The 18,221-nt window shown below is 45.5% G+C and overlaps 1 protein-coding gene across 3 annotated transcripts; it reads right to left on the bottom strand.

The window, feature by feature from the left end:
- Positions 1-943: 943 nt before the first annotated feature.
- On the bottom strand, positions 944-17,957 carry CCDC77 (coiled-coil domain containing 77). Of its 3 annotated transcripts, XM_045005797.1 has the most exons (13): positions 17,814-17,957; positions 17,278-17,332; positions 15,116-15,332; positions 13,230-13,372; positions 11,512-11,608; positions 9,938-10,010; positions 8,991-9,088; positions 6,338-6,486; positions 5,769-6,015; positions 4,219-4,344; positions 3,937-4,089; positions 3,008-3,129; positions 2,511-2,635 (listed from the first exon to the last, which is right to left on the bottom strand). In XM_045005797.1, the coding sequence occupies exons 2-13, from the start codon at positions 17,313-17,315 to the stop codon at positions 2,632-2,634; spliced, it is 1,467 nt and encodes a 488-aa protein (XP_044861732.1). In that variant the 5' UTR covers positions 17,316-17,332; positions 17,814-17,957; the 3' UTR covers positions 2,511-2,631. The 3 variants fall into 3 exon arrangements, with proteins under 3 accessions (XP_044861569.1, XP_044861646.1, XP_044861732.1); XM_045005634.1 differs by lacking the exon at positions 3,008-3,129 and having other exon boundaries at positions 944-2,635; positions 17,814-17,956; XM_045005711.1 differs by lacking the exons at positions 3,008-3,129; positions 17,814-17,957 and adding an exon at positions 17,643-17,691 and having other exon boundaries at positions 944-2,635.
- Between the last annotated feature and the right edge of the window lie 264 nt (positions 17,958-18,221).

Raw genomic sequence — 18,221 nt, 5'->3', positions numbered from 1 at the left:
TGCCCTTGGAGGTGACCTATGACAGTTTCCAAAATAAAGAAAGGGATTTACAGAGTCAACAGTAGTATAATTTTTGCAGTGGGGAGGGGTTCACGTCCTAGGGACACACTGAAAATCAAGCGGCTTGGGCAGCGCTTGGGTTTTGCTGGATAGATGCCTTGACAGGCACAATAGCAGTACCGGGAGGTTTGCTTTGCAATAAGCACAGGGCCGTTGCCATGCTGCTGGGTTTTGCCTTTCACATGACACTCAGTACTGGAAATAGGGAGCTGTGAAGAGAGAAAAATTTATTTAAATAACCCGGAATTAAACAACCTGCACCTACTGGCTGTCATGTAAGGAAATGCAAATATCTAACTCGATGAGCAATTCCTTAACTCAAAGGAGCTGAAAAATTGATAGAGCTCAGGAAGCCAAGTGCTAGCTTCTTATGAGCAAAAACTTAAGGTAGATGGAAGCTGCAGCACAAGCAGCTAACATTTCATTACATAGTGTGCTTCAGTAAGGCCATCAGGAGCCAGATTTTTATATCTTAACTCACAGTGAGGAGAGCATATGAGAACTCCCATTGACTTAAGGGAACTCTTGAGTAGTAAGGTGAGACTATTGGGACCTCCGGCCACAGGAATATGCCCCCACCCACCTGGCTAATTAGCAGAGATTGTCAGAGGCAGCAAGTCTATTACAAAGAGATTGCACCCATGCAAGAGGACCCTTTGCCTCACCTTCCTCTCACACACAATATGAGCCAGGATCCACTTTGGCTACCACCCACCAGCCTGACTGAGAGGTTGGCTATACTTATCCTTCTTGTGGGACTTTCAGCAAGAAGAAGCGCTAGCAGTATATCTGATTGGAACGGGGAGGGGGCCCTGTGTTAGCCACACCCTTCAAAGAGAGAAGAAAGGGAACCACTTGACAAGGAAACTTCCAACTTCATTTTTAATTTTAAAAGTCTGGATTATAAAAATTAAAAAAAAATCACAAAAATTGATTCTTTGTCCAGTAAAAAAATAAATTAATTAAAAAAAATCAGAAGCCCTGGTGGGGTATGCCAGAGATCCCAGAAAGGGATCAGCTTTCTGACATCACATTTGGGAAGAATGGTAGAGTTACAGCAAGAAACTCCATCAGGGCACTGAGACATCTTTATAAACACGTCTTCTTCCCTTAGTTTGTGCGTAGGAGGTAAAGTGGGGAGTTCAAGTTGCAATATGCTGCATTACAAGTAAAGGACTGTATACCCTGCAAATACAATTAGGCTTTAGACTAGTTACAAACCACTGCTAAGGTCTAGCCTATGCTCCAAACGGAAATCATCTTGTTACCTGGTTTGGGAACGAGGGTAATGCAACCAGGGTTGTATTTATAGTATAGACAAGCTCTTTGGCCTCATCTGCTCTAGCCTTTATGCTCCTTCAAAAGTTTTCCACCATTGTTACTGCCCATTTATATCCAGCAGCAGTCAGAGGTGCCAAGGGCTGCTAGTAGTTTAACCACCGTGTTGTTCAGACTGTAGGGTTAGACAACATTGGCAGTTAAAAAGGCAATGGCTGGTCTTTATCAGGACTTCCATCACTGGTGGAGATGAACTGATGGTGCCCTCAGTGGGACCTTTTAGTGAAAAAAGTGTTAGAGGGAACACAGCTCTGGAGTGGGGGGGGGGGGGGAGAGAAGGTTATGGAGATTTGAGATGAAATATCACAAAAGGAGCTTTATAAGGTGAATGTTTCTCTTTCTGGCCTGTCCAGGCTGGCAGAGAATCATGTGAAGAGAAGCAATTTGAAAACACGCTTATGCTGCCCAGGATATATAGGATTTCAGAGTGTTTAGGCAGAATTAAATAGACACTTTCCAGATGTAGTAGGTATCTAGTTTAGAAAATGCAAATTATGTCCTGGGTGCATTAGACATCATCATAATGTTTAGTCTTTGTTTAAAAACTGTTCTCTTAATACAGTTCCCATGACTGTAGAACAGGGCCTTATACAGTCCCTCACTTCTTGAACAGAGTCAGGAGAGAATATTTGAGTCCTGGAGGATTAGTTCCTCTCCATGATTATCAGTTACACATGTAGCTTTTGTTGTGTTCGGCTGCATTCTGGACAGCAGGACATTTTGCCCTGTGCTAATAGTAGGTGAAGGTGCCTAGAGGCTGTAAATATGTCCTATGGAAACACTATAGAAGTTACAAGATGACTTCGATACAGTCTACAAATGATCCCATCTACTAGGAAAGGGCAGTAGAGCAAGGCATGCTAAGATGAAAGGAATTTCCCCACACACACAACCTAGCATTAATTTCTACAAACTATCCAAGCCCCACAGCACACTGATATACCCTTGATTCACAGCAGGTTATGTGTTCTGAAGTTTCTGTCACAGGATGCCGGAAAGCAGATTTATGAAAGTTTTTCTTGAGAATGTGACCATCCTAGCCAGCACTGGTCATGTTCCGTGCACCATTGTGCTGGGTGATGCATCTATGTCAGCAAATCCGTAGCTCGTTCTCCAAGCCATAGATTTTTGCCTTCAGGTTTCTTAGCTCCCCTTGAATTTTCCGGGTTCGTCTGTTCCCTTGGCGGACCTCATGCAGAATTGCGAGGTCCTGGTCTGGTCCAATGTTCATGGTCACCTAGAGAGAGAGAGAGAGAGAGAGAGAAAAATAAAACCAGAAAGACTTGGTCTATAGTGTATGATATGGAGAAAGTTATGAAGAGAACAATCCTGTCCAAGGAGATTCACTGTGCCTAGCAAGGGGGAACTACAACCACAGTGTGTCTGAGCTGCCCTGACATCATACATGGAAAGGAGCCCCAGGATGGATTGTAGATAATGTAGGTGTCTTGTTAGTACCATGTGGGTGTGTCCTGCAAGTGCAGTGGAAGAGGGATCTCTAAAGTGTAACCGGAAATCTATCAGTAAATGGTCAGTTGTTTAAGAAATCATTTCCAGTATGATTTAAAAGGACTCATTAAAATGTGACAAATTATATATTTCTTATTACCCAGCTTTTTTGTACTTAAGTCTCAATTGTAGTCTCAGGAGACATCCTCTACAGGTGGTAGTGAGGATCATATCTTGCCTTGGCAGAAGACTGCATTTGGTTATCAAATAGTTCTTTTTGACCTAGAATAACCAGAATGATTTAGGATCATGGTTGTTATTTCTCACTTGTATGTTGTATTTTACTCATGCACCCCCTTCTGGTCAAGTATGTAATAAGAACAGGACAATACAATTAGGCTGAAATAATTAACTAGGTATTGACATGGATTTGATTAACCATTTCCTTTTCTTTTCTTAATTTCTGCAAGTTAACCATTCCTTGTGGTACCATGTGAATAACCCTTCCTATGCAGGATATTCCAGAAATCATTATATTCTATACACGACCACCTGAGCTTACTTCTGCACTTTGAGCCTTAATTCTTTGCGCCAAGTACACAGGTCTGCTCACACTGAAGTTGATGACAAAGCTCTCACTGACTTCACTGAGAGCAGAATCAGTATCTAGAACCATCAGGAGAAAAGCCAAACAGGTCTGCAACACTCCATACAGAATATACTTCTGCAGTCAATACTTGCCTCACAGTGGTGTTGGAAGAATCAGATTTTGTAAAGTGCTTGGAGATATCAGATGAAAAGCATTAAAGTAGCAGCATAACTCGGTGCCCTAACTACATCCACTGTATAATCATACCAATCCCTAGTAATCTGGATGCCTATTCAATTAACAGCTATGAGTATTTTTCTCTTCACAATATACATATAACCTGTAACTTTCCATAACACTGAAAGGTACCACATGTTACAAAGGCCCAAGTGAGGAAACACAGGAATTTCCAATAACTTAGGCTCCAAGGATCCGAATATTCAACCCTCCCACAAGCCAATTCCATCTCAGCCCTTGCCCCAAAGATGATCAATTATTACCTTGAAGAGCTGTTTCTCTATGTCCTTCAACCTCTGCCGAAGTTGCTTGATATCATTCTTGAAGCCCTCCACTTCCATGCTACGCCGTTTCTCCAGGGCCTCATATCGTTGGGTCATTAGCTGCAAACGCTTCCCCATCTTCTCTGAGCGCTCCTGGGGATAGGAAAGCACAATAGAATTTGTAGGGAAGGGCACCATCAACAACACAAATATGGAGAAGGGGAAATCAGACAACCCCAAGAGGCTGCAAACCCGTCCTGCAGCTGCAGACAGAGGAGTTACCTTGAAAAGCTCTCGGCCAACATCTCCTTCTTCACGAATTCTAGCCAGCTCACCCTCCAGAGCAACACACTGCTCTCGGTACATATCTGCCAATCGGTGTGCCTGTGTTAGCTGCTCCTGTAAGGACTGGAGCCCAAGAGAAATAATTAGGATTAACAGATGCTGGAGGCAGGCACAACACCTCCCTCCCTAAAGAACAAAGGTGGGGCGCAAGGCAATTGTCACAGCTCTGTGAGTGCTCTTTGGTGGAGATATGGCAGAAAATAACCAAATGAGTAGCCCTAGAAATTGGAGTTGGTGCAGGTAGCCAGACAAGAAAGATTAGAGATCTAAGTATGCAAAAACTCCTTCAAATTACAGGAGCAACTCTGTTCAGATGAGACATTAAAGGACAAAACAAGCCTGGTTCTATCCACCATGTAGTCATTAGAACCCACAACTTTTTAAAAAAAATAGCAAGAGTTGGTCCCACTATCCTCAGTCAAAAATTCCCCATCTCACATCTGTTTGGTTGCTGCTCTCCATCTCAGAGGTGGCTGCATTTCAGTGGTGGATAAAGCAATTACTTTAGGTATATACCAGGGGTCGGCAACCTTTCAGAAGTGGTGTGCCGAGTCTTCATTTATTCACTCTAATTTAAGGTTTCGCATGCCAGTAATACATTTTAACATTTTTAGAAGGTCTCTTTCTATATATCTATAATATTCAACTAAACTATTGTTGTATGTAAAGTAAATATGGTTTTTAAAATGTTTACGAAGCTTCTTTTAAAATTAAATTAAAATGCAGAGCCTCCCTTAACCGGTGGCCAAGACCCAGGCAGTGTGAGTGCCACTGAAAATCAGCTCTGATTTTCCGAAGGCAGCACGCGTGCCATAGGTTGTCTACCCCTGGTATATACTGTGGTTAGTAAACTATTATGGGTACATGTAATATGAGGGCAGTACAAGTTCCCATGGTTCTCCGTGCAAGTACATTAGTTGATGAAGAAAAAAAACAAAACAGACTGCTGGATGGGAGCAGCAGAATTGTGAGCAATGTTATTCCCAAAAAAGCAGTGTTCTCACAACAGCAGGCAAAACTCAGAGTGTGTTCTTCCTGCCAGCAGTCAACAGAATTTATTCCAAAGGATGATTGCCCATTTCATGTTTGGAAATACCTAGTCCTAATAAAGAGCTTGAGAGCTGTGCAACGATATGCCACTTGGCAGGTGGAACAAGCTGAGGAGCTACATGCTTGTTTTGGGTGCGGAAGGAGAGGGGGATATTAGTCTTGTGAGACAAAATCCCTGGAGCGCCATTATAAACTAACAAGAGTTCTAGCTACACAGCATTTTATCTTTAAAGTCAATAAGCAACAACATCCCCTGTAAAGTGAATCTTTCTATGCTTCAGACAGCATAACAAATGTATCCCGGTATGGAGAATTCCCTCTCTAAAACAAGGAACACCAGTTTTTCAGTAAAGCACCATGGTGAGATCCAATCCTAGACTCTCTCAAACCTCCATCCATAAACAGGTGGATTTCTTTTCCAAGGGAACAGCAATTACCTTGAGTTCTCCACTCTGTGCTTTCCAAATTTCACTCTCTGCTTGAGAAATTGGCTTGATGTCTCTCTCCTTCTTCTTCTCTCTCTCTGGCTCCCTGCTGATGATAAGCTGATCCCTACTTACATCAAGCTTCCTCAACAGACAGTCCTTCTCTGCCATCCATGATTTCTCATTGGCTCGTGCATCGAACTTCAGCTGAAGGAAGTCACGCGTACTCTCATACAGCAGGTTTTGAGTCTGATGGAGCCTGAAGACAGGGATTGCACTAAAGTAATAATATCACTGCCTTCCCCAATTCCCTTCATCATTCACCTGTATTCTCACTGGGAGTTGGGGTGGGCATGGGAAGAGAGAGGCCAGGAGCTTCCCTCACATATTTTCAAGGGCCAAGTTCTCCAGGGATGAAAAAGGATTTTTAGTTTGTAATTTATTCAATCAATCTCCAATTACATACCAAGCAACTGACCAAATACTCTGCTTTTCTGCCTATTAGGTTGCAAACCTGTAGGTGATTTTTATATTCTGCGTTTCCTGCCATGATTAAACCAGAACCATTCTCTTGCACTCACTTATCTGTTAGGCTTTTGATCCTGTCCTGGTCCCTCTGATGCTGGACCTGCACTTCTTCTATGTGAATCCGCCTGTCCTCTAGCAGTGCATCAAGCTGCTCTTTGGATAACCGGGTCTGCTCTTCCATCTGAGCCTGCAGGGCCTCCACCTGGATTGGCCCACAGGGAAGGCATAGAGTGAGATCCTACACCAGGCATGCTGCCCTGCTTGAGAGTCCTGTTTAAATTCCAGATTAGGCACACAGTGAGAAAACACCCCCTGCCCTGTAATGCTTTATTATATAGGTCTAATTTCTCTGCAGGCCTTGAAGTTAGGAGTAATCTGCTTTGGCGCTCTAGAAGTTTCCTGTAACAGATTTCCCTGCCTGGTGTGAGAGACACTTTACAGAAGGTGGGTCAGATTCTTCATTCATTTCCTGCATTGGGCACAGGAAGGAAAGTGGAGGGGCAAAGATGAATTCAAGTCCCTTTTGTGCATCACTAATCCTGGCCACTGTTGTAATTTAGAGCAGCCCTAGGGCTCTGTAGACGGGCCGGACTCACCCCTGCGGCGCCTCCTGCTGGTGACTCCGGGAATTAGCTCAGTCCAGCGCTGGAGCGCCCTCTGCAGGCCGGTGATCCGCCTGTCCTCTGGCCCCCATGTCCCTCCCTGGACCCGGTGCCCTTTCACATGGGGTGCTGCCCCTGGCAGTAACCCCTTTCTCTCTGGGTTTCCCCTCCTTGGGGAACACCCACCCTCTATCCCCACCTTGCCTCAGTATTGGCTACTGCCAGTTATTGTCTAGCCCCACACTCTGGGGCAGACTGCAGTATCAGCCTACTCATCACAGGCAAAGGGGTTTGGACCTGCTGCCTTGGCCTAGCCCTGGGCTGCCCCCTGCAACCCCCAGTACCTGTTGGCCCTCTGCTAGGCCACAGCCTGGGGCTTTCCAGACTGGAGCTCCCCAGCTCCTCAGCCTTTCCCCAGCCCTGCTCCCCTCAGGTATCCAGTCTCAAGCTCCCTGCAGCTAGGCCCTTCTCTCTCTGAAGGCAGAGAGAGACTGTCTTGGCTTCTGGCTTCCCTGGCCTTCTTATAAGGCCCTCTGGCTCAGTTTGGGGCATGGCCCCAGCTGCAGCCACTTCCCCCAATCAGCCCAGCCTAAAGGCTGTTTTCTTGAGCCTCGGCCCCTTCCCAGGGCTGTTTTTAACCCCTTCAGGGCCAGAGCAGGGATCCACCCTGCTACAGGCTCTCATCACCCAAATGCTATTCTTGTTTCTTGCCAACCTTACCCCCTTTGTAAGTCCACTGCAGAGAGAGCTAAATAGATTGGGAGTAAGTGGGAGGCACTGCCAAGGTAGCATAGAGGGGAGATGGGCATGCCCAATGTAGGGATAGAGGGGATAGGCAAGCAGCATGTTGTGTCGTATAAACCCATGTGTGACATTGTATGGAATATGTGGAACACCATATGTGGTCACCAATATTATAAAATTGCAAGGAATCTGATCAGATATGTTGTGTGAGGTATCTACAAAAATGTTACAATTTGCCAAGCATGATAATCTGTTTTTTTTGTATCACCTCTGTATTATGAGTTATAGATATGTATGGTATATCTGTATTTCAAACTGGTGCTATGCATCTGGATGACACCCCCAGACAGATTGGCATCAGCACCACCTAGCCTGCTTGATGGCCCATCAAGGGACATCAGCTGTACAATAAACCAATTAAAAGATCAGGGACCACACCTGATGAGTCAGCAAGCCATGTATGGATATGCCTATGGACAGAGAACTCTAAGGTTTTTCCATGTGCTGTGAAGCCAGTGTTTGGAACACAGGAAGTGCAAGCCTTACGGCAAAAGAATACAAAAGGGAGCTGCATCTTCTCCATTTTGCCTTCAATCCTGCTTCCTACCTCTGGAGTAACTTTTCTATAACTGAAGCTCTGAACAAAGGACTGAATGACCCATCCAAGCTGTGGATGTGTTCCAGAGTGACTTTCAAGCCAGCAAACTCACCAACACTGCTAAGAACCTGATACAACATGGACTTTGTAGTCTGATGTATGTACCAAATTGCTTTACATTTAACAACTCTCATCTTGTTCTCTTTTATAATAAATGTTTAGTTTTAGACACTAAAGGATTCTCTGGCAGTTTGGTATTTTGGGTAAGAGCCAAACCTATACTGACCTAGTAAGGTGACAGGTTTCAGTGGTAGCCGTGTTAGTCTGTATCAGCGCAAAAAAAAAAAGAGAGGAGTCCTTGTGGTGTATCTAAGGTGCCACAAGGACTCCTCATTTTGGGTTTTTTTTTTGACCTAGTAAGGTGGCTGTCACTTTGGGTAAGAAGAACATTTTGTATATGTGAGCAGAGTTTTAAAATAACTCCTCATTGTACTGGACCGAGTGCTGACTGGGAGCCAGAGAACTGGAATGCAGTAAGAGGGCTGTGTGATTCCTACCCCCCTTGATAACTAATGTGGGGGATCAGAAGCACAGTTTGTGACTGGTTGGTGAGTGTTAGCCACCAGTCTATGGGAGAATCTGCTCTCCCTTTTGCAGCGTGCCCTGACCTTGCCATTTCCAGTGAAGGCACCCCTGTGTCACCACGGGTCACACCATGCACAAGCAGAAGTTGCATCTGTTGATCAGTAAATGCTCTTTTACCTGCAGTAAGAGTGTTTGATTGTCTCTGTGATATCTCTCAGGACTTTCTGGTTTCTCTCCTTTTGCTACTGGCTTTGATGTGCTTCTTTTAGTGCCGGCTGCAAAGAACAAGATTAATTGAGATTTAAAAGCAGCAAAGAGTCTTGTGGCACCTTATAGTTTATCAGGTGCCACAAGACTCTTTGCTGATTTTACAGATCCAGACTAACACGGCTACCCCTCTGATACTTGAGATTTAAAAGTTTATTAGAAAATGTTTAAAAATAGATGATACAGAGAGTTTGAAACGTCAGTTATTGGTCATCGGGGGTAACATACAGAGTATAGGGGGATGCTAGTATTTTGGTATTGGACAGCACATAACATATACAGTCTGCAATGTCCCCAATGGGGGGGTATACGGTGGGTGAGATCAAGATACAGTCAGCAAGCAGTGAGGGTACATCACTCATACAAAAAAGTTACAGACAGTCATGGGTATAAATAAGCGGGCCGGGTAATGGGGATAGGATGACCCTCACATGGTGGAGTTCAGTTCGGTTCGGTGGGTACAGGGCTCAGGGGATAAAGTCCAGCAGGGGAGGTTTACAGGTCTCTTCCCCCTTGTGGGTGCACAAAGTCACGCCGGCTCACTCCTGGTATTGGCGGTGGCTGGTGATGTGCTCTGTAACTACTCTACTCCTTTCTCCTAGCCTATGTGTGAGACTTTGCCCAGCAGGGAATATTGTAGGTGTGCTGGCTGGCCTGAAGGAAAAGGAAAGGGAGAGCTTGCAGCTACTGCACCACAGCATCTTCCGGCAGGAGTCACTGCAGAAAACATTCTAGCACTGGCTTTGGGGAGCTCCTGGAGACTGCATGCTTTTTACACATCCAGCACTATTGTGATATTTAGCCACCCTCCAAGTACTTGTCTTCTTGGCTGGTATGGAAAGTCACTTTTGGGGTACCTGTTCTGGAAGTGTAAGTATCGCTCCGTTCATGTGGATCCCTGGATTTGATTGGTTTTTGAGGAACGGTGACCTAGAGGAGCAAAAACAGATTTGTTACCTGAACGTCCTGCATTCTGTTCTCTGAGCCCAGTCATCAAGAATGAACACTAGGGTGTGTGGAAAAAGACTTAAAAGCGCAGCATGCCCATCGGTGCAGCAGGAGCAAGGTAAAGACATTTGCAAAAGAAATACCAGCATTGAGAGCAGATGCCCGCTACGATGGGGTGCTTGAATGTTACATTTTCCACCTCTTACACCACTGTATAGTTCTCAATGATTGGGGACTGGTGACTTCAATGGGAACAGGATTAGGCCTTTAGCAGAAGATCCAGCATTCAGATGTGGGAGGGAAAGGAGGAGCAACAATGTGCTTTCTTCTCCACTTACCCTCTTGCCAGCTGGCGCACTGAGAAACATTTATACAACAAATCTACGTATACCCATCCACTTAAACCCAAGAAGAAATCAAAGGCAAGAACTAACTGCTTGGTGCAGCTATTGATCCTGATCTAACTTGTGTGCTGAGATCCACTCAATGCAAGAAGAAAAAGCGGCCATCAGGGAGCTGATACAGTTCCCTTGTTCTCATGGCACTTCTGCAATGGCTCCAGCTCCAGTGTTTACACCAGCTGGCCACAATCCCCAAGACACAGTATGCCAGTAAGGAATTAGCTCTGGACATGTCCTTTCCCCACTCCCTTTGCCAGGGCCAGTTAAACTATCTGAACCAACTGAGAGCTCCCGCATACCAAAGTAAATTCAGGGCTGCTTTCAGGGACTTTTGCACAACCTGAGCAGTGCAGAGAGCAGCAAGCAACCTTTTAAAGCTTTTTTTTTTAAAGCAGATTACACAACCGGGAGCCAATCACGCTCTCCGGCGAAAAATTAAAACAAACACAAACAAAAAAAGCAGAAGCCCAGCCCTCATGGGCAAGCCCCAAAACAAGCAACACAACACACTACTTAAAGAAATGAATAGGCAATTACATACACAAAAGAAGTCTATATAGGCTTGCTGGGCACCACTTGGCAGCCTGCAGGAGGGACTAGACAACAGCAGAGAATGTGGCCCATTATTTCAAGTCTCACACTGCCCCCCCTTCATGCCCTGAATCAGTCGTGACCTTTCTGGTCAAACAGGATTTGTGTATGAGACTTCAGATCCATAAACACACTGCTGCTGAGAGTCACCACTCTTGAAACCTGTCACACTTGCTCACCTGGAGGACAACACACTTCCTTTGCAGCTTTCCTGCACAGGAAATGAAACCCTGATTTCCCAGCACTAACTACCAAAACAGAGGGAAGGCCTCACTCTTTGTCTCTAGTCCTATCGCTAGCTTATTACAGCACATATCAGACCAACACAAAGCCAGCTGAATTCAAACATCCATGTTTTCTGGCAACACTCTCCATAGTTCTGTTTTGTCTCTTTGGCTCCTCAGTGGCAACACACTGCGTAAAGCTTCTAGGGGCTGAACCCAAAGCAAAGTCTGCCAGAGAAACAGGCTATTCCCAATGAATGGTCTTACCTTGTGTGGAGGCTCCTTATGAAAATAAGTAATTTCTCCTGTGTCTGTTCCCACCAAAGCCAAGAGATGCTGAATCTTTTTTCTGTCTTCCAGCTCCCTGGAATTCATGGAGAAGCATCAGCACATTTCTATTCCAAAATGCATCAAGCCTGTACTCTCTCTAGAGGTTGTTACTGTAGTTAAAGGAGCAGCTCTAACCTGTTCTTCACATTGTCACAGCCCATGAGACAATGTTGTCCTTAAGCCAGACTGCTAGAGATCCTGTTAACACTGAAGATGCATGCAGGGGCGCCTCCAGGCCCCAGCACGCCAAGCGCGTGCTTGGGGCGGCATGCCGCGGGGGGCACTCTGCCTGTTGGGCTGCAGGCGGCTCCGGTGGACCTCCCGCAGGCGTGCCTGCGGAGGGTCCGCTGGTCCCACGGCTTCGGTGGAGCATCCGCAGGCACGCCTGCAGGAGGTCCACCGGAGCCGCGGGACCGGCGACCGGCAGAGCGCCCCCTGCGGCATGCCGCCGTGCTTGGGGCGGCGAAATGGCTAGAGCTGCCCCTGGATGCATGGGAGGAGTTTCCATTTCTGCTGGTGCAGTGAGGAATTCCCCTTTTAGTACAGCCTGATAGTGGTACATGAGCTTATATAGGGAAGGCAGATGCTGAAAGGACAGGGTCTGTGAATTTATTAATAAAAGCTCATAGTCCAGGGGGAATATGACCTAGTTAGGATGATTTCAATCCTGTAGATGTTCTACTTTTCAGAAGACTGAGAACCTTGTTTGCCTTAGAAGCCCATGTATTCCACCACAATCTGGAATGTGATGGATATACAGGGTTTTAGGCACCCCTTTGAGGGTACACAAGAACACTACCCACCACACATAAAAGGAGACCCCATCAAGCCAACCAAAAATCGCTGAGATTAATTCTCAGCCAGAGTTCAGAAGCATCTTAGGGAGATGTGCTACTGAGAGCTAATTTGGTGCAGCTGCGCCTATTCAGGCTCATTACTTTAAGAAAGACAAACAGTGACCAGAAGACAAAACAGGTAGCTCTGGGGAAAACAGAGAAGTTACCCTCTTTGGTCTGTTTTCTATGAGTTTCCTGCTTCTAAAACTGCAGAGAGGAAATGCAGCTAAAGAATTATGCCAAGCTCATGTCAAGTTGAGTTAAACCAGAACTTCCAAGCTGACGTAGGTGATTTTGTGATCGAACCTGACCCTTTGGTAAACTTTTGCTCTTTGTTATACCCCGGCCCTGTTTTGTGGGCCTATATTCTGCAGCAAGATCCTTGGATCCTCGGTTTCTCTGGTACAGCAGACTAGGAGTCCTGCAGCACAGTCATCTCACTTTTTTAAAAAAAGGAAGTTTGGAATAATTGAATAATGGTCAGATCTGCATAGAAGGGAGAAGCAACACTAGCATTTCTTTTGTCCAGTTCAGCATTTGGGAAGATTGCATAGGGCCTGATCCTCAGAAGCGTGGCACACCTGCAACTTCCACTGACTTTAGACCCATAGTGAGATTAATAACAGCTTGTATTACAGTGCCTAAGTGCTCCAGTTACAGAGCAGGACACTGCAATGTGCTGTACAGACACAGAATAAAAAGCTTTCAAGATGGCTCTACTAATTCACATGGCTTCTAGAAACACTACCTGCCCATGAGAAACAGCAAGAAAACTCTTCCCCCTACCATCTCCATCCCTATCCCCTCCCAGCTCCGCACCTGATTTTCAGCCGGTCATTCTCAGCATAGAGGCGCAGCACATGTTCCCTCTCCTGGAAGAGGTAAACTTGCATGTCACTCAAAGCCTTCTGTAACTCTGCAATCTCCTGTTCCCGTTGACGCATTTCCCACTGTAGTTTGTGCTATGGAGAGAAAACAGGGCACGTGAAATGATACTGAGCATCTGACAACAGAGACAAAGAGCATCTTTTGCCTCAGATGACCCTAGTCTGCATCTAAAACTAGCAGCTGTTAGTGTGTCAAATGACTAGGATTGGCAGAATTTGCTTTTTATTTTTTTTATAATTGATTAATACTACTGAATTTTATTTTTATCAATTTAAGTTTTCACGGTTGAGGAAAATTATGTTTTAAAGCATTTTTTTCAATATTTATCACTTAAATTTTCACAGTTGTGGGAGCTTATGGGGATGGGGTAGGTCAGACAATTTGATGACAGTAAACATTGAGATTCAAAATATTAAAGCTTTATAACCATTAAAACATTAATTATCGTATGTCAAAACATACAAAGTAAACAGACTTAAATCAAACTCTAACAAGTCCTCAAGTGGCATTTTTCTTACTTTGCCTGTCCGTAAATTTTGATCATTGATGGAAATACGTTTTTCATTGGTTTGTGTGTGTACCCTGAAATAGATTTCTCAATATTTACTGATAAAAACCCAATTCTTCCAAGCTCACAAATGACTGTCTTAAATTGGACCACCAAACTTTAACCAGCAGAGGGCAGTATTGGCAGCTTGTCTGGAGAAGACTTTTCAACAGTGAGCAACTCCCACCATGCAATCCTCTTCCTTGATCCAAGTGATCACAAACTATTAAACATGATGGAGCAACCTACCCTACATGTTATTCTCAAAAACCTCCCCTGGGTTAAGGTTGGGGTACTGCGGGCTTTAATAATAAGCCTTCTGACCAATTACAAAATTGTCTCAGCGATCATGGTTTTCATGGGGGAGAAGTAACTAATTCATCAGAAGAGCATTCCTGTAGGAAAGGGACTTGGGAGATCTGCAATGTTTGGCGCCTTTCCCCACTTTGACCCAGATGTGCAGCTGAGATATTTCCTACATCTCCTGAGGGTTCTCAATCTGGTTCAGAGCTGGCTGATTCACGAGCAGCTCAGTGCATAATGTTTTAAAAGGTGGTCACTCCTCACTCCTCTGCCAGCTACCTCCTCAGCAGAAAAAGTGCCAATTTTACAGGATACAGCTACACAACCACCCTGTGTCTGATGTAGTGAGGCATTAGGAGATCATCCTGCTTGTTAGAAGAGGCTCCATTTTGTAGGATAGTTTTTACTTAGATTATAAGCTCTTTGGGCCAGAAACCATTTTTACTGTGTTTGTACAGCACCTAACACAATGAGGTCATGGTCCATGACTGGGGCTTCTAGGTGCTACTGCAATATAAATAAAGTCTGTCCCAATAAAATGCTCATTAATTTTGGCCAAATGACCATTCACTCTTCACAGGTCCACTGTGGAGTGCAGGGCAAAGAAAAAGGGTAGTGCAACAGACCAGGTGAACATCTAACCCAGTGTTCAAAGGTTAAGAAAAGCCCAAACAGTGTAAAGGCTTCCCAAAAGGAGAGCCCAATAAACTAAAACAAAAGGACTTCTCTCAGTTAGCATTTTTCCTCCACTGGCTCCTAAATTGGGAGACCAGATGGCAAGAATTCACTCACTTCTAGTAGCTCAATACATAGTGATTCCCCTTCAGCTCAGTTCTGCCACATTCCCCAGCAATTCCCTTCATGAATTATGTCAGCTATGTTAAGTCTTCAACTAAAGGAGGGTATTAAACCTTTCTCTGACAACCAATGGTGTATATATATAGTCCATCACCAGTAAGCTATTTACCTGCTCATCATACGATCCTTTGTATCTCTCTAGCCTTTTCAAAAGGTCCTCGTGTTCTTCATCAAACTCAACGATCTTCTTGCGATAATATTCCAGCAGCTCCCGGGAGGGACGGAGGAAGGCCAGGCGCTCACTGATGGAAGGGAGAGGAGTAGAATCCCCCTGACTTGGAGCTGGAGAATTGGTATATCTGGAGGAGACACGGGGGGCTGCCAATCTGGACAGAATGGTGGAACACACACACAAACACACACACAAAAATAGGTTTCAGAGTGGTAGCAGTGTTAGTCTGTATCAGCAAAAACAATGAGTCCTTCTGGCACCTTAGAGACTAGGGTTTTAGCCCACAAAAGTATATGCCCAAATAAATTTGTTAAAGTTGGTCCAATGAAAGATATTACCTCACCCACCTTGTCTCTTTAGTGTGGAACTGTTTGCCCACCCAAGTGTGATGGGAAGGGGGAAAAGGGTGGGTGATGGTTTTTGTGGGAGAAGGGTCAAGGGGAATGGGACAAGGTTGATGGGGAGAGGGAATCTGAGAAAAAGCAGGGGCAGAGAAAGAATAAGCGTTACTGGGGATAGTAAAAAAGTCTTCTGCTAGACATAAACACACAAAAACCAGACACTAGATAGAGGATATACACACAGAGGAAAAAGATGTGAGGTACCAGTAAGCCAGGTCAATCTAGGGAAAGATGTCAGAGATGACAGTATCAGAGCACTGAAGTGAAGGAGGAGGAGGGAGAGAAGAAAACTCCATTCAATCAGAAAAGATGTCTGACTGCTGAGTCTAATGTACATTCTCAGGGTCCTACTGGATTATCTCTGCTCCTTGACGCAACAGCAGCTAGAAATGGCTTTACAAGTTCTGGTTCAACAGGAGACTGCACCCTTTCTTTTAAGCTGCACAGAAATCAAACTCTCACACTCTGACAGCGAGGGACAGAGAGAAACTTTTAAATGTGTGTATTTGGCACCTAAATAGGATATTTAGGGATACACTATCATCACATTCATATATATATATATGTCAGCATGCAAAATCCACATGCAATTGTGATTCTTAATTTTGACACAAAAACTGAGCTTTGTGAATCATTAATTTGTAAATTTGGAATGTGTTTGAGCAAGTGCAAGTGTAGATGTGCATCTGCACACAGACCTCGGGCTTTGCTCTGAAAACTTGGCCCTTAGTAGCCATGTTGAGTAGACTGCCTGGGTTTTCAGATGTCAACTGTAAAAGGACTCAGAATAAGGGTACGTCCACACTACCCGCCGGATAGCGATCAATCAATCGGGGATCGATTTGGAGACGTGATAAATCGATCCCCAAACGCGCTCCCCGTTGACTCGCGAACTCCACCAGGGCGAGAGGCAGAAGCGGAGTCAACAGGGGAGCCGCGGCCGTCGATCCTGCGCCGTGAGGACGGGAGATAAGTCAATCTAAGATATGTTGACTTCAGCTACGCTATTCTCGTAGCTGAAGTTGTGTATCTTAGATCGACACCCCCCTCCCCCCCAGTGTAGACCAGGCCTAAGAAAGCAGCTTAAGTAAGTAATTATTTGCTAAACAAATCCATTGCCAGAACCTGGCTGGACACTTAGACCTCAAGAGCCAGCCAGATGCCTCATGAATGCATGAGATCAAAGTGATGTTCCCAATAGTGTCACTATCTAGAGACCTGTTATCAATATTGCTGCTCACATCAGGTTTTTGATATATTAGAAACCTGAGGAATTCAAGACCTTTAATCTCCAGACATCTTAGGTGAGTGCTGAAGATACATTAATACAACCATTTTGTATAGCAGATTTCACACCAACTGTATATGAAATTGCTTTAGAGTTAAATAATACAGTTATAGACAGACAACAGCAAAGGGAGAAAATAAATATAATTATGAGTAAAAAAATGGTTTTAAATTATTTGACTTAGAGTACTGTTGAGGAGTTGCAGAGTAGAAGACTCTCACAGCAACAGTGATAACACTATGGGATAGAAGAGATTGGACGCTGGCGTTAGACCAGTGTAACAAGTGGAAAAGGAAGATTGGAGCTATGCAATATGACAGAGGTTAGAGCAAGTCCCAGGAGAGCAATTTAGAAGCTAAATGAATGGGGAGGCAGAGGAGCTGTTTGAGGACAGCAGCAGTCACACTCACCTTTTGGAGGTGGGGGACATTCCTGGAGAGGAATCCATGGTGTTCACTCCACCACCTACAGAAATGACAACAATGTACATTCTAGGAGCAGAGAGCATATGGCCAGCTAGGCCGGAAAAACATATTAACACCTCTCTAGTGACGGGTATGGAATCGGGGTCCCTGGTAGAACAATGACTAAGACTGTGCCAAACATGCCCAGTGATGTTCAAAAACCACTGACTGGGCAGGATTTGTGCAGTTCCTTCTCAATTGCATGAAACTGGTCCCTAGATTCCTGGGGGGGGGAGGGAGGGAGAAACCCAAACACCTGTGAAACACTCAAACCCCCCCCCCCCATCCCTATAGCTATTGAGAGCAAACACCTTGCACTTTCCAGAGTTCTGAATTTCCCTGTATTTCAAATTGCCCCGCGCTGCCCAGCCAGCCGGTCCCTGCCCCGCGCCCCCAGCCAGCCGGTCCCTGCCCCGCGCCCCCAGCCAGCCGGTCCCTGCCCCGCGCCCCCAGCAGCCCGGACGGGCCCCCGCTTCCCCCACCCTTTGCCGCCTCCCAGCAACGATCCCAGAGCGGCGCCCTCGCCTCCCGGAGCGCGAACCCAAGCGCCAGCGGCGGCTCAACGGACACGAGCCCGACCAAACAGCGCGGCGGCGCCAGCCAACCACACGCCGCTGCCGCGTTCAGCTCCGCGCGCCGCGCCGCGCGGCGGGGCCAGCTCTGCGCAAGGCCCTCTGGGAAGCGTAGTTCTCAGCGCCCTCCGCGGGTGTGCGCGGGAGGCCGGGCCCCACGAGGCAGAACTGGGGGCGCTGTGTGTGTACTTAGGCATCAGATGTTGGGGCTGCGTGCGGACCTTATCTCTATTTGCTGTTTGAATGTGTTGGAACTGACAGGCAAAGTTGGAAATGAGAAAACCCTGTAGGTGAAAAGAAAAAACCCTAGAATTTCTG

Source organism: Mauremys mutica, chromosome 1 (assembly GCF_020497125.1).
Source record: "Mauremys mutica isolate MM-2020 ecotype Southern chromosome 1, ASM2049712v1, whole genome shotgun sequence".
Lineage (NCBI taxonomy): Eukaryota > Metazoa > Chordata > Testudines > Geoemydidae > Mauremys > Mauremys mutica.
This window is presented reverse-complemented; position numbering and strand designations above follow the sequence as displayed.

Coding starts and splice junctions, on each gene's coding strand:
- CCDC77 (XM_045005634.1), bottom strand. CDS start 17,315: ATGGATTCCTCTCCAGGAATGTCCCCCACCTCCAAAAG. Junction 15,333..17,277: donor ATGTCCCCCACCTCCAAAAG/GTGAGTGTGACT, acceptor CATTCTGTCCAG/ATTGGCAGCCCCCCGTGTCT. Junction 4,345..5,768: donor CACAGAGTGGAGAACTCAAG/GTAATTGCTGTT, acceptor CTTGGGCTCCAG/TCCTTACAGGAGCAGCTAAC.